The 25,597-nt window shown below is 49.8% G+C and overlaps 1 protein-coding gene and 1 long non-coding RNA gene across 2 annotated transcripts; one reads left to right on the forward strand and one right to left on the reverse strand.

Moving 5' to 3' along the window:
• Window positions 1-1,058: 1,058 nt before the first annotated feature.
• LOC142007314 (uncharacterized) lies at window positions 1,059-11,989 on the reverse strand. Its single transcript, XM_074983926.1, has 8 exons — window positions 11,746-11,989; window positions 9,655-9,822; window positions 9,045-9,107; window positions 6,176-6,244; window positions 5,511-5,700; window positions 3,547-3,657; window positions 2,771-2,860; window positions 1,059-1,458 (listed from the first exon to the last, which is right to left on the reverse strand). Exons 1-8 carry the CDS (start codon window positions 11,832-11,834, stop codon window positions 1,201-1,203), a joined length of 1,038 nt encoding a protein of 345 aa, XP_074840027.1. The 5' UTR covers window positions 11,835-11,989; the 3' UTR covers window positions 1,059-1,200.
• LOC142007315 (uncharacterized) lies at window positions 9,792-17,689 on the forward strand. Its single transcript, XR_012643915.1, has 4 exons — window positions 9,792-10,543; window positions 11,871-11,991; window positions 15,971-16,060; window positions 17,376-17,689. It is a non-coding gene; the product is annotated as an uncharacterized LOC142007315 (long non-coding RNA).
• Window positions 17,690-25,597: the final 7,908 nt, after the last annotated feature.

The following is a 25,597-nucleotide window of genomic DNA, read 5'->3' on the forward strand; positions in this document are numbered from 1 at the left end:
CCCAGCAGCAGCCAGAAGCCCTGAGCTAAGGGCTGCTGCATGCGGTGACCATAGAGCCCAGAAGGGGCTGGACAGAGCACCTCTCAACCCCTCGGCTGATGGCCACCATGGAGGACCGTGCTATTTAGATGTTCCGCGTCCCACCCGACTTTGACGTTGAATGTCAAAGTAGGGCGCTATTCCCATCTTCGGATAGGAATAGCTATTTCAACGTCTCGCTGCCTAACGTCAAAATAGCTCACGGCACGTGTAGATGCGACACGTTCTATTTCGACGTTGTTCCAGCTGCTTCGAAGTAGCCGGCCAGTGTAGACACACCCTTATAGTTTAACACCTGCCCCCGACCAAGCGGCAGCACATTAACAAAGAAGAGAGATGCACAGATTCCAGTGACTAGTGAGTAGGGCTAATGGAAATGGAATGGTTACAAATAAACATTAATACAAACATGCTTCCTAGAGACTAAACTTCACAAGCTGAGCCCCTTTCAAAAGAAGTTTATTTCATCCATCTTTCTGTCTTCTCCCCGTAACTCCCAAAATTCATGGTCTGTAGTCAGGGGCAGTATCACTTCACTATCTCTTGTTTTTCCAGGCCCAACAGACTTCGTCTGTCTTTGTTGACTGCCTGTGCAAATGGGGTTCCATTGCATTCGTTCACAATTCTTAATTTACATTTGGTCACATATGATTTACATTGTGTTTGTTTACAACCCTTAATTTACATTTGGGCTGGGAGGTCACATATGAGCTCCTGTCCGGAAGAAAACTTGCCTTGCTCTTCAGTTGGAGACTCATGCCTGGCTACCCAATCGAAACGCGCTTTCAGTGCATGCAGGTACCACCTCACAGAATGTCCGTTCGTACATTTCACATCCCTGTTAGTGAAAGACAGGGTCGCACTGGTCATCTGAGACCTCTCAGGGCATTCTTTATGGATAAGCACTAGGAAAGCGGTGTGCCTGGTACAGAGAGCCTGTCAAGCCTGCCAGGCACTGCTGCTATAAAGCAGTGAACGCTTTGCCAGCAGGGACCAGTGGGTCTCTGGGTCACACCACTTTCCAGACGCACAGGCTACAAGAGCTAACAGCTGGGCATTTCATGAGCGAAAAAGAAACAAACTGCAAAGCTGCTGTTCACTGTATATTTTTTATTAGTTTACAACACAGTGGTATGACTTGACCCCAAACAGCCATTCCATTTAACCATAGATTACACCCTTCCTAAGTACGTTTCCTCCACACACCAGCACTGGCCACAGAAAGTTAAATGGTGTTTTGTCCTTCACGTCTTTGTTGTCCACGTGCTCTATGAAAGATGTGGGGATTTCTCCCTCTTTTGTGTCCCACACAGCTCTAATGGGCGGGTTCTGAAGAAGCAACAAGCAGTAAATTTTGTAGCACTCTGCTGTGAAATGTACGAGTGGCTGAAACTTCCATTGATCCCAAGTAAGCAAAGGCTGAAAATAAAGTGAGGACAGTGATTATTGCAGGTGCTTTGTAATGTTGTGAACTCAGTTGTAAAGTTGATCCTTCAGATTCTGCCACCACCTTTTGACTCAATTTGCAGCATCTAATTATGGACTAACTCACTCCAGCAATGGAATGCATGACCCAGAACAGAGAGCGGCGAGGGAGACACGTCCAGGGCTCTTTTATTTAGGTTTTAGGCGGCACTTCAAACTGAAAGTGTGGCCAGGGCATGAGCACTGAGAGAGAGAGAGAGAGAGAGAGATCTCCTAGTGCCCTGCGCTAACCACTTTCACGAGGGGAGTAGGTAGCAGCAGTGGGAGCCATGGTTCATGCTGGCACTTTACAGCATTATAACATGCTGTGTGTGTGTTCACACCCTGAGCCGGAAAGCCACAGCCCCATAACATGCCAGTGCAGACTTAGCCTCAGTCTGATCTTCCATCAGGAGCAGCTCTGGGATCTGGGACTCTGCATGTGACAGGCCTGGCAAAGTCCCTGGGCTGCCTTTTCTGCCCCGTACTCAAACTAAGCCTTCCGGGGAGCAGAGGAAACCCAACATTTGGACATGTGCAATCTGCAGACTGACAACACAGCTCCAGGGCAGCCCGGGCCGACATTTACCACAAGAAACAGGACAGAGGCTGATGTTACAGAACTGGGATATGGGTACAGAAATCAGGGTTCCACCTACTTACTGTGGTCCCAGCCCCACTAGCCTAACATAATGTATGTACAGCTCTCCTAGCCCAGAACAGAAGCCAGACACAAACTCTACCCGCTCTCCCTTCCCCCGGCTGAGGGAAGGTGAGGTGAAGGGTGGAGCTCCTCAGCCAGAGGTGTTTCCACAACACGAAACACTTACCTCAGTATTTTAACAGCATCTTTGAGGGGTGTGAAAAACCCACCCACCCCAGAGCAACCCGGCTGGTGCAACCTCACCCCCAGTGCCGACAGTGGGATGATGTGGGGAGGGCTTCTCCTAGCAACTGCTACTGGCTCTAGCTGTGGTAGATTTCTCCTGTCAGCACAACAGTGTCTTCCCTGAGGCGCTACAGCGGCACCACTGCAGCGCTTCAAGCACAGAGCTGCTCTTTGAGAGGGAAGGGAAGAGGAATAAAGGGGGAGGGGGCTGGACAGGAAAATTCTTGGGTTCCGGAAAAATCTCAGCCCCACGGCAGAAGTGGAAGATGCAGCCCAGAACTCAGGGGTGTGTCTTTCACCTGCGAGTTTCACAGATGTGTTTGGAAACGGACACCCCCCCCCCCCCGCCCCCACTTCCCAGGCCTGTTCTCTACTCACCGGACTCCTGGCTTGGAAAAAGTCTTCTCCACAGTTAGAGTAGAGATGTTTAAGGTGATTCCTTATCTCTCTTGTGAGCCCAGGGGTCAGCTGCACAGCAAGGAAAGACCAGAACAGCCTGCGTTAGCTCAGAGGTGCACAAAGTCGGGGTCGGACCCCCTGAGGAGGGGCATATAATTTCCTAAGGAGGGCACAGCACAATTGGCTGCTGGGTCTCAGGTTTGTCCATCTCTTTAAAAATGTTAAAATATCTTTTTTTATGTACGTGTATTCACATTTATACCCAATTAACGGAGTTGTTACATTCTACTGATTTTCCTAACAAGTGCTGAAAAGTTGTTTGTTTTCTTATATGAGCCTAACCAACATTTCCATCAGTTTGGATTACATTGGACAGGCGGAAGGGGACCCTGCTAACAGCATGGATGAAAAGCAGGGCTAGATACAAAAACTTTGCTGACCTGGAGTCAGCTGACCAGAAATGGAATAATCCACTTCCCAACTATCGATGCTGTTCAGGGAGACAATATTGCCGAACAGTCATTTGGAAGTTTTCAACTGCCGGGGTCTGGAGAAATGCCCAGACTGGGACATGGGGCTGGCGGGTTTCTGATGCTTGTAAGTGCATTCCGGGCAGTCAGTGACAGGATTCGTGTCTTTGTGTGTGACTCACACTACGTACAACTCAGCCGTAAGGCTGCCAAGGTGCCTGGTCTGAACAGGTTACCCAGCTTCTCTGCTGCAACCAAGTGCTATTGTGTTCCAATGTGAAATACCTCTTTGCTGACAAAGGGGCTTTTGGTTTCCTTCCAAACCGGAACCTGCAGGGCTTCAACGATTCGATCCATCCTTTGTGAGAGCTCATCTTCACATCTGCCAAACACGTTCTGGGGTGCAAACGTAACACGAGACCAGGGTGAATACGAAGGAGGATCAAACTAGAAGCCAGGTGCCCCAAATACAAGATTTCAGCCTCATCTACACTACAGAATCTAACGTCACCGAAACATCTCACCACCAGCAGAAATGCACCTTGGATCTATGTGCAAAAATGCTACAGGCAGCTATCAGGGATTGACACTTTCTCAGTAATCTGTAGGTGTTGATCAATTAATGAGTGGCAGTGTGGGCACCACCCAAAGCACAATGGATGCCAACATTTTTGACAGCTGTCACTGCATTTCTGGGCACCTGCGCCATCCTCTTCATTCCACAATGATGATTTTTCCCTCACTACACCCAGCCTTGGAGCAATAGTGAGACATCAGACCTAGGTTTCTTCTGTGTGGCACGCACAGTGCTGATCACAAGGAAAACTGACGAGATGCTGCAAGGCTCTCATCTGATACTCATTTGGAGTTAGAAATGGGAACCAAACCTACTCTTCTGGTGCCAGGAATGTGCAACGCCATCAGCTCCATGGCATTCCACAGGTCATGCTTTTCTGGAAAATGAAACCTAATAACTAAGGCTACAGCTGCACTATGATATAAATTCAATTTTATTTCAATCGATTTTATAACAGTGGGTTTTATAAATTCAAATTGGAGTAGCCTCACCTCCCCACAAAGTGACTTAGTGCTGCCACACATTGATTGTTGCAGCAGTGCATTGTGGGAACCTATCCCACAGTTCCCTCAGCCCCGTAGCAATGCGGGTTTTTTCGCTTGTGCAGTATGGGGAAAACATGCCATTGTCCTCATTCCCCTCCTGTAGAAAGCAGATGGCCATTTTTTCAGAATGTGAAGACAGGGACATTGTAAAATCGAGCTGACTGCCTTAAAATCAACTTTATCATGTAGTGAGGTCATAGTCCAAGTTGACCTACCGTGACACTTCCAGGGTTATCCACCTCACTCACCACCTGACCTTTCTTCTCTGCCTGCTGATTCAGCTCCCTGGCTCCCCCAGACTCTGGCAACACCAGCCCTGCCTTCCAGGCCGCTGCAGTCCTGGCTTCTCTATGTCAGCTGGCAGGAGCCACACGCCAACCCCCAAGTCCTCTGCGCTTCCTTCTGGAACATCCAGCCTCTAATTCACAAAATACTCTTGGCCCTGTCATATTCTCTGCCCCCAGGACACATCAGCTCACCAGAGTCAACTCAGGATCACTGCTCCACTTAACACAATCAACGCACAGCCATTCAAAGGGTAGTAAGTGAGAATACTGGAAACTAGTTACATATAAACCATCGCATGATTGTTACAGCCTCAGCTAAGGCCACAAGATATTTCCCTCTCAGTGCCAGTAGAGCTCACTCCAGGTCTTTTCCTCGGCAGTCCAGGGTGGCTGAGCTTCCCCTTCCATAAGATCAACCCGGCTGGCAGTTTGTCTTCACGGAGAGATAAGTATCACCCTCCTTCTGGCTGGACAGTTTGTCTGACAGTGCTCTGCTTTTGGGTGACCTGCTTTCAACTGTAAGTCCCACGGAAGATAACTGAGAGTAGATACATGTCAATCCTCACGCATCCTACGTACATTCCAGTTACATGGAGGATTATGTCAAGTGTGACACATGCATTCCTTAGAGACCGTATGTGACATTCTTTTGCTGAACCTGGGGGATTCCTGTACCTGTATGCCCTCTTGTCAGTTGGCATCAAGAATTCTTTGAGTCACATCTAGTTTCCCACTTGATCATGCAAGTGCTCAACAACAGATCATTAGATTGGCTCCGACAGCACTATTATTTTTCCCAGACCTTATACATTTGAGTTCTAGGATATTAATATAACGTACCTGAATTAAGGTGCTACTTTCTTCATATGTTATTGGAATGGCAGAGCTAAGGGCACCGTGTCTGAATTTCTCCCACTCATGTGTTCTCAGCCTGTCGTACATCTCCAGCACAGCTGATTCTCGATAAGAGTCATTCAGGTTCTCAGAGGATTTATGGCTTTCCATTGCATTGGACAAGATATTAGCCAGTCTAAGGCCAGAAGAGGAGTTTAAAAATTTAATTTTTTAAAGTGAGAGAACGAGATACAAAAGGAGAATCACCAGGAATAATGAAGCTTTAATTCATAAAGGGATACTCGCTAATACTCCACAAGCAGCACAGTCTCCACTCTTCAAATCCCAAACCCCAAATGACCTCTCTGGATCAGTAAGTGTCCAGGTGAGCCAACCTCTGTCTGAAAGAATATCACTGACAGCGATAATCCACAGGTGGCAGCTAGCATGAGCTGAACAGCATTTCATCTACACTTGCTGTCATTCCCCTTCCTAGGGTCACCATACCCAGCTCACAGAGGTGAGTAGTGCATATACTCCATGGAGGCTGAGAATCTGAGAAGGGGAGAATTCAGCTGCCAAGGCGGCATAGAGAAGTTATAGCACTGAGCGAAGGGTGAGGCTTTTTGTAGACAGATAAGCTCTGGGGGAAATATTTGCAAATACCCCACCTTTCCTTTAAGATTCTGTTATCTTCCTTCAGCTCACTTTCTTCTGAATCATGCATTCTCGAACACTCACTGAAAAAGATTCATGGATAAAATAAAAATCACCAGCCTCCAAATGATTCATAAGGCAAGACAAGGGTGAGACCCCTATGCCAGAAACTATGAGACAGTCCCAGCTTCTCAAGGTCTACCCTGCAACTCACAGGACAGTTATTGTCCCAGATACATTTGTGACCTTGCAGTGCAATGATGCTACTGCCAAATACAGTGTTGTTACATTGTATCCTCACACTACAATGCATTCATACAGTGATGCAATGTCATGACATGATTATTTGTTTCATAGGTTGAATACATCCAGGTAGTAGAGGGATCTGTTCAGATACTGCAGAGATTGGGTAGGCCACAAATGTAGCCTAAGGAGTAAGGTGACGTGTGTTACAAACGATGGTTTGATCTAGCACCAACTGCAGTCAGTGGAAACTCCTGTTGACTTTAATAAGAGGAGGTTCAGGTCCATTGTGTCAAATCTTGGCTAACAACCTTTTGAAGGACAAGCAATGCTGCTTGTCCCTCATTCCAGACAATCCCCATTTCACGGATCACCAAAGCATGGGCTTCACGCACCTTTATGTTTTTTATTAGAAATGTTGTGTTTGTATGGGTCCAGCAAGTTCAAACAGATATTTTGGAGCATAAGCTTTTGTGGGCACAGTCCCGCTTCGCCAGATGCCTGGGTCTTTGCCCAGAAAAGCTTATGCTCCAAAATATCTGTCAGTCTATACGGTGCTACAGGACTTCTTGTTGTTTTTGAAGATACAGACTACCTTGGCTACCTCTCTGAAACAAGTGCAAAGGTGATGGATTTAGGAAACAGATGGCAGAAGGGTGACTGGCCCCAGGGGAAGAAGAGCAACAAAAATATATAGTATTCACTTCTTAGTGAAGGTCTCAATCTTGATGCTGGTCTCCTGCAATCTGAAACCAATGAATAGGCAGTCCTTGGTTCCTTACAATTGTATCATAACTTGGAATATTGTAACCTAGAACAACAATCTACTCCATTGTGGGGGCAAGTTTAAACAGGGAGTCAGCCACTGTTCCCTCTAGTTTTTTCCATACCTGGTGGAATAAATTTTGTTATACACACCAAGGCATGTGCAGAGGTGCACCACCAATAGAAACATGGGCTGCCAGCTGTGGGGCCAGTGATAATCCATTGGGTAGCACATCATTCTCTTGGAGGTGGCCACCCAAGTGCTTAGCTTGCAGGGATCGTTGGAGTCACCGAGAAGCATCATATTGTTTGACTTCGGTCAAATGTAAGCCTGAGAACTGCCCTGTAACTCATCCTACTTGCTGCTGCCTCACTGAAGATGGGACAAACCAGTCTGGATAAAAGAAACAGAGAGGGGAACAAAGCAAATTCCAGAAATCTGAACTTTGAAGTTCAGATACAGATCTAGAGTTGGCCTTTTTAGCTAGTCCACTGTACTTGGTTAAAAAAAAAATATCTGGATCCAAACTGATCTGAATTTGGATGGAGAGGGGAGAATTTAGCTCTAGCTTCAACCTCTGTATCACGGACCACTTTCTATGCTATATCAACCAAGTCTTGACTTTGAAAACAATTTTGAGAAAAACCTGTCAGGTTTGAAAAAGATTAATTATCTGTTGTCAGTCCCCTTCCTCCCTTATTCTGGCTACATCTAAGATTTCTGTTTCTAGATGGGAAACTGCCCCCTGCACCTTCTGCAGGCTTAACCCCCCTCAGCCCCAAACTGCCCCTCCATCCCCAGGATTAACCTGCCTCAGACAATGAGCACCGCAGGCTGCCACTGTTCTTTCCAACTGCCACATTCTGCCCCCACTTCTCATCATGGCTGCACAGCTCTGGCAGGGGCAGACTGCACCACCACTCCCCACAGCAACCCTGCTCACTTCCCCAACCTGCAGCGTGGGCATCTCCTTGCCCTGCCACACTGAAAGAATGGAACTCAGTTTAATTGGTTTAATGTCTGAATCTCTCTTGCTGCCCTGCCAGATGTTAAACGGAGTTCCATTATTTTAGCCGTGGCAGGGCAGAGAGCCATAAGTGTCTCCTTAAAGAGCTGCACTTGGCTCCAGAGCTGCAGGTTGCTGACCCCTTCCCCAGCCTGACTACACCCTGTGCCCAACGCTCACTTTGGCTGGCTGGGGTAAAATGGGGCCTCTGCTGTGGGAAATGGCTTTACGGGCTGGATAAAAAGGCTTTGCAGGCCAAATTCTGGCCTGTGGGCCATATGTCGGCCACCCCTGTCTTCAGAGGTCACTCTTATGAGAGGCAAGCCTCTCCTTTCCTTCTAGCTGTAGGAACAGAGTATGCTACCCTGACAGTTGCACTCACTGGCCCTACCAAATAGAAGTTTACCCTCCACCCCTGCCCTTCTTGTGTCAGGGTGAGTGCCTTTACTCTGTCCCGCCGATGTGCAAGGAGGTTGTTTCCTCTTCAGAAAATTATCTGGAGGGGAAACGAGTCATATCGTTTTGCAACATGACATGATTTCAGGATGTCAGTCACAGGTTGTGAGGTTACATCTCATTGTCAGATTTGCCATTCGGGACAAACTGAAATGGTGGCAGCCTCAGGATCTGACCCATGGAGAGATGCCAAGCGGGAGAAATTAAGTTAGCTCTCCTAGTGGCAGAGCAAAGTTCCGATCACTAGGTATGTCTGTCTTTTAGTATCAGCACCCATAAGCATTCTGTCAACTTGGCAAGGAGAAAAACCCATCTGGAAATGTTCAATATTTCTTTAGTATGGTAGATACTCAAGAAGGAATTACAATAATTTTTAATGTCACTGGGGCCTTGCCCGACACTTCCCACTTACCAGTAATGTTCTTCGTTGTGACGTAGTCGTTTTTCAAAATCTTTCTGTTTAGTCTCCATTTCACTTTGGTGAGGGAGAGAATGATGCCAAAGGATTAGAGTTAATAAATATCCATAAAAGTAATAACATCTGCAAAAGCTAAAGCTCCTCCCAAAAATTTTAGTCTATCCTCCATCAAAAAATCTAAATAGGTAACACTTATGGTGGGGTAGTCGGCAGACAGACTGCAGAGCATAGCCAGACCACAGACACTTTTGAATGGACTTTCTACGATCATCGTTATGTTTTATTATCTTTCCTTTATTCTGGATTTTGACAACAGTCATTGATTATCCGTTACTTATATGGATAAAAATGCATCTGCTTTGCTGAGTGGCTTAGAGGTCTGGATACAGAAGGGTGAGTTGGGGGATTCTGGGTGCAGCAGCAATGCCCTCCACATGTGCTGCCCAAGTCTCTAACTGAAAAAGTTGCTGGCATCTCAGTCAAATGCAAGGAGGCCAAGAGACAATAAAATGCAAATCTCAGGATCCATTAGGAGCATGAAGAACTATCTGGCCTCCAGGGGAGGTGTCTAAAATGAAATAACATTTCAGATCACCAGACTTACCTATATTTGCCCTCCATCCATTTCATCCATTGTTTAATATTGGTTCTATCCACGTCTGTCAGGTTGCTCTGTGCAGCCTCACCTTCACTTCTGTTTAGCATTGAGCTTTCAGGGATGTTGGATAACTCATCAGAAGCCTTTCTATGACAACAGCAATGACGCTGGAACCTTCTTGTGTCCAGCAAACCCACGTCAAAGAAAAAAAAAAAAGAGGAAATTAATAAAATCTAAAAATATTTTACAAGACTACACCAAGTAGATATTTTACCATAGAAAGAGAAAAATACCAGAAACACCAGGAACTCCATTAGAGATCTCACCATTGCTACAGCTTTTAGGTGGGAAGTGATTGCAGTATTATAAACACGTTTCAGTTTCATGGATGTGTCTGAATTTTCTGGTTCATCCCAGGATGAAAAATGCTAACACGGGTCTCTCTCTGTCATTGTTCTGGAGAGACTTCGAGCTCAGCTGTGTAAATTCAAGGTGTTAAGTTCAAATGACAGAGGATGGATCTGACACCTCCAGCCCCCAAATAAAGGGTGCAGGAGCCAGGGGCCAGTGGCAACCACGAGTCTATAATTCTCTTCTGGGGTTCAGAGAAAACAAAGCAAAATAAAGCACCAGGATGAAGTCTGCCAGGAAACTCTTCAGTGAAACTGCAGCTTTAACACCAGTACTGACTGGCCAATGAACTCCTGCTTAGCACTGGTGGGAGGAGCAGTTCACTGGCTCTTCACTGGGTGTCACTGCTGCTTGAAAATCTCTCTTTTGAAATGGAAACAGGATCCAAATTGTGCGGTGTGAGCTCGCTCTCTCTGCACAGTGATCAGACCCAGAACTCCAGAGGGCACTTCCAGCATGTGTGTGTGCCTGCAGGTGAACTCAGGTAACTGTGGAAACAAGCTTTTTGCATTTTAAACAAAAATGGCAATTTCCAAAGTGAGGCAAAATCAAGGAACTTTAAAGTTTCATTCGGGGGGGGAGCGCAGGGAAGTAGAGAATCGTGTCCTTTTGGTTGTAAAGATCATTTGTCTTTCTGAATTGAAATTTTCAAATCTATGCTGTTATAAAAGGGGAGCTGACTGTCCGCCTGCCTGTCCCACTGTAGTCATAAGCGTTCCCTGGGCTTCCCCTCCTCGCTGCAGCCCCTCTCCCTTTTCCGCTACGCCTCTCTGCTGTTTCCCCCATCCCCCGCCCACTGCCCCCCCAGTGCAGCATCCTTCCCCCTCTTTCTGCTACACCTCTATGCTCCCTCCCCCGTCCTCAGTCCTGCCCACCACCCCCCTGATTGCAGCCCCTGCAGCCCCTCCCATTTTCCATCTTCTCACTACAGCTGTGTTCCCTCCCCCTGTCCCCAGCCCCTCCCACTGCAGGGCTCCCTCGTCCACCTCCTCATACGCCCATTTGGTGGGAGCTGTAGAATGCCGTGGGAATGCTTGTAGGACGCAGTGGGAATGAGCTGGGCTTTGGGGGTCTGGGTGGGAGGTAAGGTGCAGCAGTGTGTCTGGGGAGGGGTTTAGGAACAGGATGGAGGTGAGAAATCTGGGTGGGAGGGAGGGGGCAGGAACAGGCTGAGGGTGGGGGTTTGAGCAGGAGCAGGGTGGGTGAGGGAGGATCTGGGCAGAAGGGGATGTAGGAGCAGAATGGGATGGTTTGGGCCAGAGGAGAAGCAGGAGCAGGCTAAGTGAAGGGGGATCCTTATCTCCCGCAGCATTGTTGCTGTCCCCTCCCACAGCTGGTGATGGCCCCCTGCCCAGGGTCTGCAGCAGCTCTATACCCATGGCCACTGGGGTTCCCTGCCTAGGGCCACCAGCAGCTCCTGTACAAATAAGTACTGCGGCTGTAGCTGCCACAAAGGAGTGGGCCCTGCTAGTATTAATTTTAAAAAAAGCCGTGCAGTTTCTGGTTGCAAACAACTGACAATAGGTAGAACTCTGATGGAGAGCTTCACAGATATTTTTAATCAGAAACATTAAAACTGCTATTACAAACAAACAGCCAAGCAGTCCTGTAGCACCTTATAGACTAACAGATTGCTGCTATTAAACAAGCTATGATTGCCCATTAAGTTCCCATGGCCCATCATACCTGATGTTGTCTTCTGGAGCTCCACAGCTGAGCTCTGGTGACATCTCTTGCTGAGCTCTGCCAGGCTTACCCTGAAGGCACAGGTGCATGCTTTTATTAAAACAGCAAATGTTTCTTCCAAACAGGAGGGGACAGAAGTTGAGTGGCAGCTGATCCACCAGACTAGTCTGGGGAACAGAGCCCAGTATCCAGCACTATTTTGCTTGTGTGAAGAAGCAGGGGGGAGAAGCTGAAACTAGAGCACAGGTACAAACCAAATCTATCGCAGCTCAAAATCTCACTTGAATTCACCTGGCACTTCCTTGGAGAATTTATGCAGAGAGCCCTGGCTCCACCCCATTTCCAAGTCTGCTACCCATCCAGCCAATAGAAAAGGAGGGCTGAGCTTAATGCTACGGTATTAACCACAAAATTGTTTCACTTTTGCAAAGTAGTCTGTTCTAGCAAGCTGTGTAGGAATCCTTCCCGTTCTCCAGTTCATAATCATGCCAAGCGAGCCTTTGTTCATTGTCACTGTTGATCTAGGCACATCTTACACTAGGTACTGCTTTTGTCTTGTGACAAGGACAGATCAAATCCAGAAGGTGTTCTGGGGACAGGAGAATGGGGGGCTCACATTGAGGATGACATCCTCTGCAAATGAAAAGTGTGAGTGTAAGAAGTTTGGCTGTGATGCTGACAGGAAGTACAGCACACTGCCCTCCAGCAGGGCTCACAAACAGTTCTGCTTCTGCCCCTTCAAGATGAAGCTGTACAACCAGGCAAATGCAATCTCTGCAGAGCAGCCTCTTCAGAAAAGAGCAGGCGATGGGCTTAATAGGCTTGGCATTATTCTAATGGTTGGTAATTGGACCCATGAGGTCCCAACCCAATCCCACAAATTGCTCCCAAGGCCTCACCCTGCTCTGCCTCTTCCCCCAAGGCCCAGGGCCTGGATGCCCCATGCCATGGAGCACGAGTAGAACCCTGCATGAATACAAAATCTGTATCAGCAAAAGTGAGCCACGGCGATCTCTCTCCCTGGGGGTGCGGCTGTGAAACAGACATTAGCAGATTTGCAGGGCGATGCTCATGAGCAGATTAACTCTGGAGGGGGCAGCAGCATCTGCTGGTTTGCCGCCTCCTTCCTTCCACTTTCAGTTACCTGACCCAGACATGGGGACTTGTCCAGTGGCTCCCAGACGGACAACCGGGCTCTCTGGGTGAAAACCAGATGGATGACAAGCAGGATTCCCTTGAATTTTTTCCACCAAGTGGTGGAATACATTTTAATACATGCACCAAGGCATATGCAGAGGTGCACCGCCAGTAGAAACACACACTGCCCTCTGTGGGTAGCTGTGGGCGCTCTGCTAATCAGCTGGGTGGCACGTGAATCTCACCTGGGCGGTAGCCCAAGGGCTTAGCATACAGTGAACACAGGTGGCAAGTGGCGACCTTGAGCGAGATAAAGAAATGTGTGCAGGATGCTCATTGTGGGCTACACAACGGAAGCGGGTAGACTATGGGTGTTGAACTTGTTGTTAAACTTAAAAAATACCATGACTTGGCATTTATCCATCCCACGCTTCCTCTTTTGCAAACTGCTGATGGTGGGCTGTAAGTGGCCTGGTTTTGAGCAATTTGCCCAGGGTTGATTCTTTCACCTGTATCCCAGAAACCCCCTGTATATTACACCAACATATTTAGACTATGACCGCACTACATGATAAAGTTGATTTTAAGGCAGTCAGCTCGATTTTACAATGTCCCGGTCTTCACATTCTGAAAAAATGGCTGTTTGCATTGCCCTCATTCCCCTCCCAGGGAAAGCAGTGTAGGAATATGACATCACATACCACACCACTTATGGGGCATTTTTTCCACATATTGCATAAGCGGGAAAAAACCCACATTCCTACGGGTCTGAGGGAACTGTGGGATAGGTTTCCACAGTGCACTGCTGCAACAGTCAATGTGTGGCAGCACTGTCAATTTTGTGGGGAGGTGAGGATGCTCCAATTTGCATTTATAAAACCCAGCATTATAAAATTAATTTTAATAAAATTGAATTTAGATCATAGTGTAGCTGTAGCCTTAGTTATTAGGTTCCATTCTCCAGCCAAGCATGGCCTATGGAATGCCATGGAACTGATGGTTCTGCGCACTCCTGGAACGGGAAGAGCAGGTTTGTTTCCCATTTCTAACTCCAAATCAGTATCAGCTGAGAGCCTTGCAGCATCTTGTCTGGCTTCCTCTTCTATCCGCTCATAGGAATAAGGGAACTTCGAAGTAGCCGGGGTCCTTTCGAAAAGGAGCCCGGTCTGGACGAGCCGCGCGGCGGCGAGCCGTGTCAATTTCGAAGTGCCGCAGCCATCTGCATGCTAATGAGGTGATGAATATGTATTTCAGCGCTTCATTAGTAAACTTTGAAATGGCCATTTACATGGCAATTTTGAAGTTTTTGGCTAGTGTAAACGTAGCCTAAATGTTTGTACTGCATATTCTGATAGATTGCCATTGAACTTGCTTAACTGCAAGCTATTTTGCCAGGTGTTCCATATTTCACATGGGGATATGTGGTCACCCTAGCGCTGACCCCCAAAGGCTGAGCTGTCAGAGAGCGGCCAGGTGCCCAGCTTTGAGGTAGTGCCTCACCACAAGCAGCACAAAAGTAAGGGTGGCAGTTACCATCCTGTGCCACATTTACTGCTGCTGGCAGCAGTTCTGCCTCCATGGCCTGGTTCCTGGCCAGCAGCTGCTGCTCTTCCGCTGCCCAGCTTGTAAGACAGCCAGCAACTCTGCCAACAGCAGCACAGAAGGGTTGTAGTACTGTAGCCCTACCCTTACGCTCTACAATAACCTGACAACCCCCACACAACTCATTTTGGCATCCGGATTCCTAAAGTTACACCACCAGGAAATTTCAGATTTAAAAAGCCGAAATAATGTTATTTACACTTTTTTAAAATCCTACAGCTCTGTAATTGGCCAAAATGGATTGTGAATTGTCTAGGGGCCTTCTTATGCCAACTCCATGTATGCTCCAACTCTGGAGCACCCAGGGGGAAAAATAAGTGGGTGCTGAGTAGCCACTGGCATCCAAGTTCTCCCCTCTGCCTTTCTCCCCTTCATGCCTCTTGGCTGCTGGTTGCCCCACTAACCAACCTCTCCCCTTGCCATCCAGTCCTTGTGGAGCACTGTGAACAGCTGATTCACAGCTTTCTGCGAGCTCTAGGAGGATGGGGGAGGTGCAGGGATGTGTCATGCTCAGGGAAGGAGGTGGTGAATAGATGGGAGTGGGAAGGGGTGTTATGAGAGTGCAGCAGGAGCACAAAGAGTTGGATACAGGCAGGGGTGAGGGGGAAGGGCTGGTGCAGGGGGAGAGCCAGGGGTCAAGGGCCTTCCCTCCCCACAGCTAGAGGAGAAGTCAGCGCCTACGTGCAGAAGAGGAAAATATCACAAGTGGCCCACAGCTGCTGACTTTGGTTCAGCTCCTCACCTCCCCCACCCCGAGTGATGCTGGAAGCCCAAATGTAGCCAGGCAGTTACAAGGGCAATAACCTGAGCTAAACTGTGGGTTGTGCAGGACAGGCAGAGCAGAGGGGAGAACGGGGATTCCCTTATGCTTGTAATTGGTACGGAGGGAGAATGGCTGAGTTGTACGTAGTGTGAGTCACACACCAAGACACAAATCCTGTCATTGACCGCCCGGAATGCACTTACAAGCATCAGAAACCCGCCAGCCCCATGTCCCAGTCTGGGCATTTGCCCAAACCCTGGCAGCTGAAAACTTCCAAATGACTGTTTGGCAATATTGTCTTCCTGAACAGGGTCAATTATTCCATTTCCTGTCAGCTAACTCCAGGGTGAGCAAACTTTTTGTATCTAGCCCTGCTTTTCAGCCGTGCAGTTAGCAGGGTCCCCCTCCGCCTGTCTAATGGAATCCAAACCGATGGAAATGTTGGTTAGGTTCATAATAGAGAAAAAACTTTTCAGCCTGTGTTAAGAAAATCAGCAGAACGTTAAGAACTCTATTAATCAGGGTATAAATGTGAATACATGTACATAAAAACAGTAACATTTATTTTAACATTTTGAAAGAGATGGACGAACCTGAGACCCAGCAGCCAATTGTGCTGTGCCCTCCTTAGGAAATTACATGCCCCTCCTGGGGGGGGTCCACCCCTGACTTAGTGCACCTCTGAGCTAACTCAGGCTGTGCTGGTCTTTCCTTGGTGTGCAGCTGACCCCTGGGCTCACAAGAGAGATAAGGAATCACCTTAAACATCTCTACTCTAACTGCGGAGAAGACTTTTTCCAAGCCAGGAGTCGGGTGAGTAGAGAACAGGCCTGGGAAGTGGGGGCGGGGGGGTGTCCGTTACCAAACACATCTGTGAAACTCGCAGGTGAAAGACACACCCCTGAGTTCTGGGCTACATCTTCCACTTCTGCTGCGCGGCTGAGATTTTTCTGGAACCCAAGAATTTTCCTGTCCAGCCCCCTCCCCCTTTATTCCTCTTCCCTTCCCTCTCAAAGGGCGGCTCTGGGCTTGAAGCGCTGCAGTGGTGCCGCTGTAGCGCCTCAGGGAAGACACTGTTGTGCTGACAGGAGAAATCTACCACAGCTAGAGCCAGTAGCAGTTGCTAGGAGAAACCCTCCCCACATCATCCCACTGTCGGCACTGGGGGTGAGGTTGCACCAGCCGGGTTGCTCTGGGGTGGGTGGGTTTTTCACACCCCTCAAAGATGCTGTTAAAATACTGAGGTAAGTGTTTCGTGTTGTGGAAACACCTCTGGCTGAGGAGCTCCACCCTTCACCTCACCTTCCCTCAGCCGGGGGAAGGGAGAGCGGGTAGAGTTTGTGTCTGGCTTCTGTTCTGGGCTAGGAGAGCTGTACATACATTATGTTAGGCTAGTGGGGCTGGGACCACAGTAAGTAGGTGGAACCCTGATTTCTGTACCCGTATCCCAGTTCTGTAACATCAGCCTCTGTCCTGTTTCTTGTGGTAAATGTCGGCCCGGGCTGCCCTGGAGCTGTGTTGTCAGTCTGCAGATTGCACATGTCCAAATGTTGGGTTTCCTCTGCTCCCCGGAAGGCTTAGTTTGAGTACGGGGCAGAAAAGGCAGCCCAGGGACTTTGCCAGGCCTGTCACATGCAGAGTCCCAGATCCCAGAGCTGCTCCTGATGGAAGATCAGACTGAGGCTAAGTCTGCACTGGCATGTTATGGGGCTGTAGCTTTCCGGTTCAGGGTGTGAACAGAGACCACACACACACAGCACGTTATAATGCTGTAAAGTGCCAGCATGAACCATGGCTCCCACTGCTGCTACCTACTCCCCTCGTGAAAGTGGTTAGCGCAGGGCACTAGGAGATCTCTCTCTCTCTCTCTCTCTCTCAGTGCTCATGCCCTGGCCACACTTTCAGTCTGAAGTGCCGCCTAAAACCTAAATAAAAGAGCCCTGGACGTGTCTCCCTCGCCGCTCTCTGTTCTGGGTCATGCATTCCATTGCTGGAGTGAGTTAGTCCATAGTTAGATGCTGCAAATTGAGTCAAAAGGTGGTGGCAGTATCTGAAGGGTCAACTTTACAAATGACTTCACAACATTACAAAGCACCTGCCATAATCACTGTCCTCACTTTATTTTCAGCGTTTGCTTCCTCTGGATCTACAGACATTTCAGCCACTCGTACATTTCACAGCAAAGTGCTACAAAATTTACTGCTTGTTGCTTCTTCAGAACCCGCCCATTAGAGCTGTGTGGGGCACAGAGGGAGGAATCCCCACATCTTTCATAGAGCACGTGGACAACAAAGACGTGGAGGACAAAACACCATTTGACTTTCTGTGGCCAGTGCTGGTGTGTGGAGGAAACGTATTTCGGAAGGGTGTAATCTATGGTTAAATGGAATGGCTGTTTGGGGTCAAGTCATACCCCTGTGTTGTAAACTAATAAAAAATATACAGTGAACAGCAGCGTTGCAGTTTGATGCTTTTTCATTCATGAAATGCGCAGCTGTTAGCTCTTGTAGCCTGTGCTCCTGGAAAGTGGTGTGGCCCAGAGACCCTCTGGTCCCTGCCTGCAAAGGACAGGGCAGGCATCCCCAGGGAACTGGCTGGTGGGGAATGTTGTGAAGCCCCAGAGAGGTCATTCCATCCTGCCCCCCACAGAGCCCAGCCAGGGGTAGGCGCGAGTGCAGGAGGTCACTGTTGGTGAAAGGCAGGGATACAGGCTTGGGGGGTGGGACCAGGGCCCAGGAACCAGCAGGTGCCCTGGCATCCTGGTGAGTCTGGCATCATCCTCCCACCCCCCACTGCAGGTAGTCATGGCCATTATTCACATTCAGCTGCGCAGAGTTATCCACCTGGCAGACGTGGATGCTGCAGTCAAGGGCTTTGGCACCTTGGGCTTCCCCAGTTGCAGGGGTGGGGAGGGGCACAGCTCTTGATGGGACACACATCCCCAGCTGTGCTCAGGAACACTGGGCATGCAGCTACTTCAATAGCTAGGGATCCTCCTTGGGGGTCCTGTCCCTCCTCACCCGTCTAGACTTTGGGGAGCACAATATCCTGCTCATTGTGGCAGTATGCTGTGTTGTGCAATTTGTGCTAGAGGAAGGGGGAGGCCTTCCTGCCCGTGTGGGGGAGAGAGACCGAGCATGTGCTCCAGGCCTGTGAGCAACTGCAGACGGCTCCCATCCGACTGGCCCATGGGGGAGGGGGGTTCTGCATGAATCCACGAGGCTCTGAGAGACAGCTTCACCCCGGGGGAGCACTGACCATGTCCACTAGTATGTGTGTGGGTGTGGAGGCAACCATAAGACGATGGAGGGGAGAAGCAGAATGGTGGGGGCATCAGGGCTCGGACGGGGTTGGGTGGGGCGTTGTCTCCTGTAGGTTAGACCAATGAAGGTGCAAGGTCCTTGACATTCCTGGTGGTGGGGGGAGGCTGCGAGGGTGAATCAATGTCAGGTGATGGGGCAGAGGCCCCAGTAGCAGGGCCCAGCATGCGCTGCACCAGGGCTTGAGTGGCCTCCACCAGGGCCAGTCCCTAGGCCAGCGGCACCCAGGAGTACCCCCAGAGGAGCTGTTGGCCATCCATCACCCAGTGGGACATGAGGTGGCACGTGGCCCACAGCACCGTCAAGTGCTGGCGTTGTTAGTCCATCATCTGATGGCAGAGCCGGGGTGGGGCTGGGAGTACGCGTCTGGGTCCGAGGTTGCCAGACACCCTCCTCTGGCCACAGAGCTGGCTGTGGAGGACAAGGACGGAGGGTCAGTCTTCCTGGGAGGCACAGTGTGTGATGTTCAGCCCCCGCCTGTGAGCCGAGCGCACTGGTTCTCAGCTCGGTAGCAACCGCTGTGTTTGAAGCCAGGCCCTGTGTGCTCTGGCCGGGGGCCCTGCTGTCTCCGGGAGTGGGGGCTGCTATGTGCCAGTGGGTGGTCCCAGGTGTCATGTGAGGGACTGCTGGGACTCTGTCTCATGGGGGCCTGTGGAGTGATGGTGTCCCACCTCGGGGCCGGGGGCACGGCAGGCTGCCCCGACACCCTGTACCCCATAGCCCGGGGGCTGGTGTCTGTGTGCCTTCAGCACACTGGGGTTAGCAGTCATGGGTGGGCCCACCTTCAGTGGGCAGAGAGGAACTGGTTCAATCCTACTGTGCAGAGCCCCATAAACCCTAAGGACGGCCCTGCTGCATCTCTTCAGTCAGAAGCAAGGAGGAGCCACGTGGCACCTCAAGGACCAACACGTTTACTTGGGCATTAGCTTAACTCTGCCCTGGAATCTGCGTGGGGCGCATAAAGGGCCTTTGCTCTCCCAGAGCAGGCAGAGCTGCCACACACCAGCCAGGACCTCCAGGCCCTTGCGAGGAGCCCAGGCCCCTGGGCAGTTGGTCCCTTGGCCCCCTCCCCCACGGCAGGGCCTGCCTGCTCCGGAGGGAATCCTGGAGACTCCAGGGGCGGACGGGGCGCTGAATGGCCGGCTGGCGATGGCCCAGGCTCCCTGCGAGCTGCTGCACGGCCTGTGGGGAAGCCGCCGAGCTGCACGTCCAGCTGGTGTTCGGGTCTGTGGGGCGAGGGCGTCCGTGTGCTGTCCCAGCCCACCGCCCCGCAGGTGCCGCTCCCAGGGGCTGGGTCACGGGAGGGAAGAACTACCTCCGGGAAGTGCAGCAAGTAGGGGCAGCTGGTGCTCCAGCCACCCCGGGAGGCGAGACCCGGCCCCTCCCCTGCTGCTGCCCCACCGCACAGACACCCTTCCCCCAGGGCCTGGGTGGCACAGTAGCTGCACTGCCAGCCCCGTGGCTGGGGGCAGGGGCTGGGCCATGCCTGGCTGTTTGGGGAGGCAGAGCCTCCCCCAGTCCCCTGCCCACCGCCATTCAATTTCTGTCCCCGAAGTTGCATGCATCTGATGAAGAGGGTAGGGATGGAGTTGCGGGGGGGGAGTGCATGTGAGACTCAGGCTGGATGTGTGTGAGACAGGCAGAGCAGCTCCCAGCGGCTAAGGATGATCCCTGGGGCTGTAACCTAGGCTGGCAGGTAACACCTGTGACCTGAACAAAGAGCAGGGAGGAGCCGAGCTGGGTTTGAATGGGAGGTGGCAGTTGGAAGCTGGATGGAGAGGGAGCTGGAAGGCAGCCAGCCCGGCGAGGAGGAAAGCTACACCCCAGGGAGGCTCCTCTCCCCAGGATGGGTTGGAATGACTGTCTTTGACTGCTGCACTGACTCTTCTCTGTGCCTCTGTCACCAAATAATCTTCCTGTGCTACCTGCTGAGTGAGAGTCACTCCTGCCTGCAGACAGGATGCAGTGCTTGGGGACCCCGAACCCCTTCACACTGGTGTCAAAAGTCGGATGCACTGCCCCTGCGGATGAGCTCCTACCAGCGACTGACCGAGCACAGGAGAAGGAAAGAGCCTGGCAAGAGCCAGAGGTGCCGGAGGTGAGCCGTGAGGTGCTGCAGCTCTTGCCAGTGAGTGGATACCCCGGGAGAAAGCGGGGAGATTGATTATACCTGACTCCTGAAGGCAGACCCAGCGGGGCTGTGCAGAGAGAGGGGCCTGGCCACAGGGAAGGCAACCAAGGCCAGCTGATTGCCCAGCTGGAAGAGAATGACCGATGAAGGGGGCCAGAGCCTGTTCCAGCAGGAAGTGGTCGGTCACTCCCGGCAGCGTTTTGGATTCTCAGACGGGAGAGGGGGCTCGACACCATCAGACAGGTGCAGTGTGACTGTGCCGGGTTATGGGGACTGGCAGATGTTCTGGTCCTCATCCTGCAGCCCACATAACACATGGTGGGCAACAGATGTCGCCCATAATGATACACTGGTTAGAAATTTACTCATCTGGACACCAGAGATGTGTGGAGCCCAGAGATATGTAAGTGCCCTGGTTTTGAACAATATTCCCAGATTTGATTCTCTTAGCAGTACCTGAAAACGTCATGTATATTACAAACACATTCACCAAAAATGTCAGCAGTGGGTCCACACACACTATATAGGGCAAGGTCATCATGGATTTCTGCAAAGCAGTAGTGGGAAAGCAGTTTGAGAACTGCCAAAGTAACGCAGGGCACCAGTGTGTGCACAAGAATAGACTAAACTAACACAACCAAACTTCATAGAATCGTAGAATCCTAGGGCTTGAAGGGACCTCAGGAGGTCATCTAGTCCAGCCCCCTGCTTCAGGCAGGATCAACCCCCACTAAGTCATCCCAGCCAGAACCTTGTCAAGCCGGGACTTAAAAACTTAGAGGGATGGAGAATCCATCACATCTGTAGGCAACACATTCCAGTGCTTCACCACCCTCCTGGTGAAGAAGTTTTTCCTAATATCCAACCTACACCTCTCCCTCTGTAACTTCAGACCATTGCTCCTTGTTCTGCCATCTGACATCAGCCAGTTTCTCAGCCTCCTCTGTAGAGCTCCCCTTCAGGAAGTTGAAGGCTGCTATTAAATCACCCCTAAGTCTTATCTTCTGTAAACTAAACAAGCCCAAATCCCTCATCCTATCCTTATAGGTCTTGAGCTGCTGCCCCTTAATCATTTTTGTTGCCCTCCACTGAACCTGCTCCAGCACATCCACATCCTTTCTGTGCTGGGGGGCCTAAAACTGGACATAATATTCCAGATGTGGCCTCACCAGAGCCGAATAGAGGGAAACAACTACTTCTCTAGATCTACCCAAAATGCTCCTCCTAATGCACCCTAGTATGCTGTCAGCCTTCTTGGCTACAAGGGCACACTGTTTACTCACATCCAGCTTTTCATCCACCGTAACCCCTAGGTCTCTTTCCACCATAGCCTACTGTAGAAGAACACACCAGGAATCACACCAGACTAACACGGCTACCCCTCTGATACCAGAAATAGGCAGTCAGTGCTCTTATATGTTTGCCTCATGCATATGCAGATTAAATGCCCCCTTCCTCTGACAAGTAGACAAACTTTGGGAACCTGATAGAATGAAATTCTTTTAAAAGACATTGAGTTCTGGACACAATTCATGGTGACGGAGGGGAGAGCTCAGTACATGGCTCCTATTAAGTGACCCTTTTCCATTAGAGCACCTAAAGAATGGATTTCCTGGGATGGAAGGCTTCATATGTGGGTGAATGGGGAACATGGAAGTCAGAAAGAGATGGATAATGCTAAGTTCCCTTCCACCTGGCAGTTTTCCCAGCATCAATAAAAATAGAACAAGCCTCACCCAAAGAGGAAAGGGCAGCAGGAATTTGATATGTACGTATTAACCAAAGGCTGAATAACATTTGACTTGTTTCTTCCTCAAATAAAAGTTTTCTGATGGTCTCACCCTAAAACGTGGACGTTTCTGGTACTACTTTTGCTTTCCTTTTCCCCGAAACTGTGCTTGTGAGGAGAAAACACCAGAAGAGGAAACGTTAATGTTTACTGTTTGGGGAATTTCCACTGCTGGAATTCAGATTACAGTTGACAGATAAACCGATTTTCTAGCTAGAAGCCAAGACTCATGTTGGCTTTCTGCATTCACCAGTGGTGGTGTGGACGAGTGCTGGGAGAAGGGGACAACAGAGCCACTAAAACAAAGGAACATGTCCAGAAAAATCTCAAAACCAGAGCTTTGGCACCTTCCATAAGGCTGTGCACACTTCATTATCTCACTCCACATCCTCATTCCACTCGGGGTTCTGTGGCCTGCACTGGGGTTGTGGCCTGCAGACCCCACTGGCTTTCTCTCTCCCCCATGCACCTCTTGCGCACCAGGGTACCAGATCCCTGCACTTCCTCTGCATCCTCTCTCCCACACACACAGCATTTGAAAAGCTCACAAATCAGCTGTTCACAGATGTTCCAGCTCTGGGAAGGAGGAGGAGGAGCAGAGACTGAGTACAAATCAGGTGATGTGTATGCTCCAAAAGTGCTGGGAGGGAAGGGGTGGGGGAGAGGTGAGCGTGAGGCTCGGTGCCCTGGTGTCTGAGAGGCTCATGGGGGAGGGGAGCCACAGGGCAGGTGGAGCCCTAGTGGGCTGTGGGCTGCTGTGGCCTACTGAAATGATGGAGGGGCACTCGTGCTGCCCACTCCCTGTTCATGGTTGCCTGCCACTGCCTTGGACTCTTCAGCCTATCTTGCCATCCAGACAAATTGGACTTTGCGGTAATGATCACTTTACCCACTATCACATCACGTCAGTTTACTCCTCATCCCACTTACCCCACGCCAGTTGGGACACTGAATCTTATCAAAAAGAATGAGGGCAGCCAATTCTCTAATAAATGAACTAAAGCTTTATTGGCTAAGAAAAGCAGGCAAATACATCAATAGCTGAATCAATGTGTGTAAGTCCAAAATGATAGCAGGGATTCAGAAATGTGCTAGTTTTCCAAAAGTCTGCCAGGGTTACCCAGAATGCCTCTTGTCCAGATATTCCACCCTCCTAGCATCCAAACAGTCCAGAGATGAAGGATCATACCTTTGAATCAGTACAGGGTGAACCTCACTAGACAGGCACCCTGGGGACCTGAGTGACACCAGACAAGAGCATTTGCCAAAACCACAGTAGGTCAATATTGTCTAGCAGCATCAGGAACACTTCCACTGTTTCCTGGGCTCTTAGAAGACATTTAGGTGTAAATTACAGCTAAATGACAACACTGAACACTGAGAGTCAGGACTGGTGACTGTAAACAAACTTTATGGGACCACGGGAAACTTGGCCACACCCATGCTAAGTGGTCATCCAGCTAACTAAAATCATGCTGTATGACAGATGTAGTCAGACAAGCAAGTACTGGACTAGAGAGGTTCAACCTGTATTCATATCGTTTCCCCAGATAACAATCAGAGCAGTGTTTTTACTCATACCTTACCCCCTTTCTTTGAAGTTGCCACTTCTCATTACCTTAAAATAGGGACAGATAAGTGAGAGCAATATAAGTAACATTTAATTAGTTCTCAAGAAGTTCTAATCACCTGAATACACTCTTCATTTACAAAACAAAAAAGCAGTTCTGTCGCACCTCAAAGACCAACAATGTTATTTATTAGGGACAGCCCCTCTTCTTCAGATCTGAAGCATACTGATAAATGAGAAAAAGAGATTTTAAAAATAGATATTAAAAATGAAAGAAGAAGCTGACAAATCAGCTAGATATGGAGGATGGAAGCAGGGGTGTGGGGAGAAAAAAACCCCTCTATTAAGTGTCTATTAAGTTAAGTCAGATGCCTGTGGTCACTGTGAATATCAGTTTGTGCAATGTGCATGGCGGAGGTATTGCCGGCACATGATGACATATATCACATTAGTGAAAGGGCAGGAATATGAGCCCCTAACCGTGTTACTGATGAGGTTAGGTTCAGTGATCATGTCTCTAGTGTAAATAAGTGTACAGAGTTGGCAATGTGGTTTGTTGCATGGAAATGTTCCAGGATTAGTATTTCTGATGTACCCACTGACCAGGCATTCAGGCTCCACCGCCCTCCCTTCCCCTAACCCTGGCAGGAATATCTCTCCCTTGCTCCCAAATATGTTGTGGAACACACAGCAAGCTGCCACCACAAAGGAGATATTGCACTCACTGAGGTCAAAGCTGGCAGGCAGACTCCTGAACCTTTCCTTCAAATGGCCAGACACATATTCCACTTCCCTGCAGCATCTGCTCAGCCTGGTGTTAAACTGCTCCTTACTGACATCCAGGCTGCTTGAGCAGGGCTGCATGAGTGAACAGAGCAAAGGGTAGTCTGTATAGCCCAGGATGATGATGGGCATATCCACCTCCCCTACTCTGATAGTGTGGTTGGGGAAAGGTGCAGAGGTGTTTCTTTCAGAAGAGGCAGGAATTCCAAAAGATGACGGCTTTGCCTACCTGTCCCCACCATTCAATACTGATGTCAGTCAAGGGTCTCTTGTGATACACAAGGTCCTACTGCACCATGGAGGAGTACCGCTTCCTATTGATATAGTCCGTGGCCGAGTGGTGAGAGGTCAGGCTGGAGATGTGTGTGCTGTCTATGTGCCACCCCCACAGCAGGCAGGTGGCCTTCTGCATCCGGAAATTGTGCAGTCACTGCTGAGCATCCCATCCCTGCAGCACAATGCGATGCCACCTGCCCGACCTCATCTTATGCCACCATGGTGCCAAGGAGAGTGACCCCTGCCTTGAAGATGGCCCTAAGGGCTTCTGGGGGCTGCTGCTGCTGGGGGTCCAAGCTGCGTGCACAGGGTCTGCAACCTGGTGCCGGCTCTGTGGACCTCGTGCTGTGAAGGCCAAGTGTGTCTGGGAAGGGCCCTTCAAGGGAGCAGCCTGTTGTTGTCCCGGAAGGGCTAGTCCACCCTGTGACCCCATCTGCAGGCTTTCCTAGCCCCCTTATTTCGATCAGGGCAGCTTTTGTGT

The sequence above is a fragment of the Carettochelys insculpta genome, chromosome 1 (assembly GCF_033958435.1).
Source record: "Carettochelys insculpta isolate YL-2023 chromosome 1, ASM3395843v1, whole genome shotgun sequence".
NCBI classification, from domain to species: Eukaryota; Metazoa; Chordata; order Testudines; family Carettochelyidae; genus Carettochelys; species Carettochelys insculpta.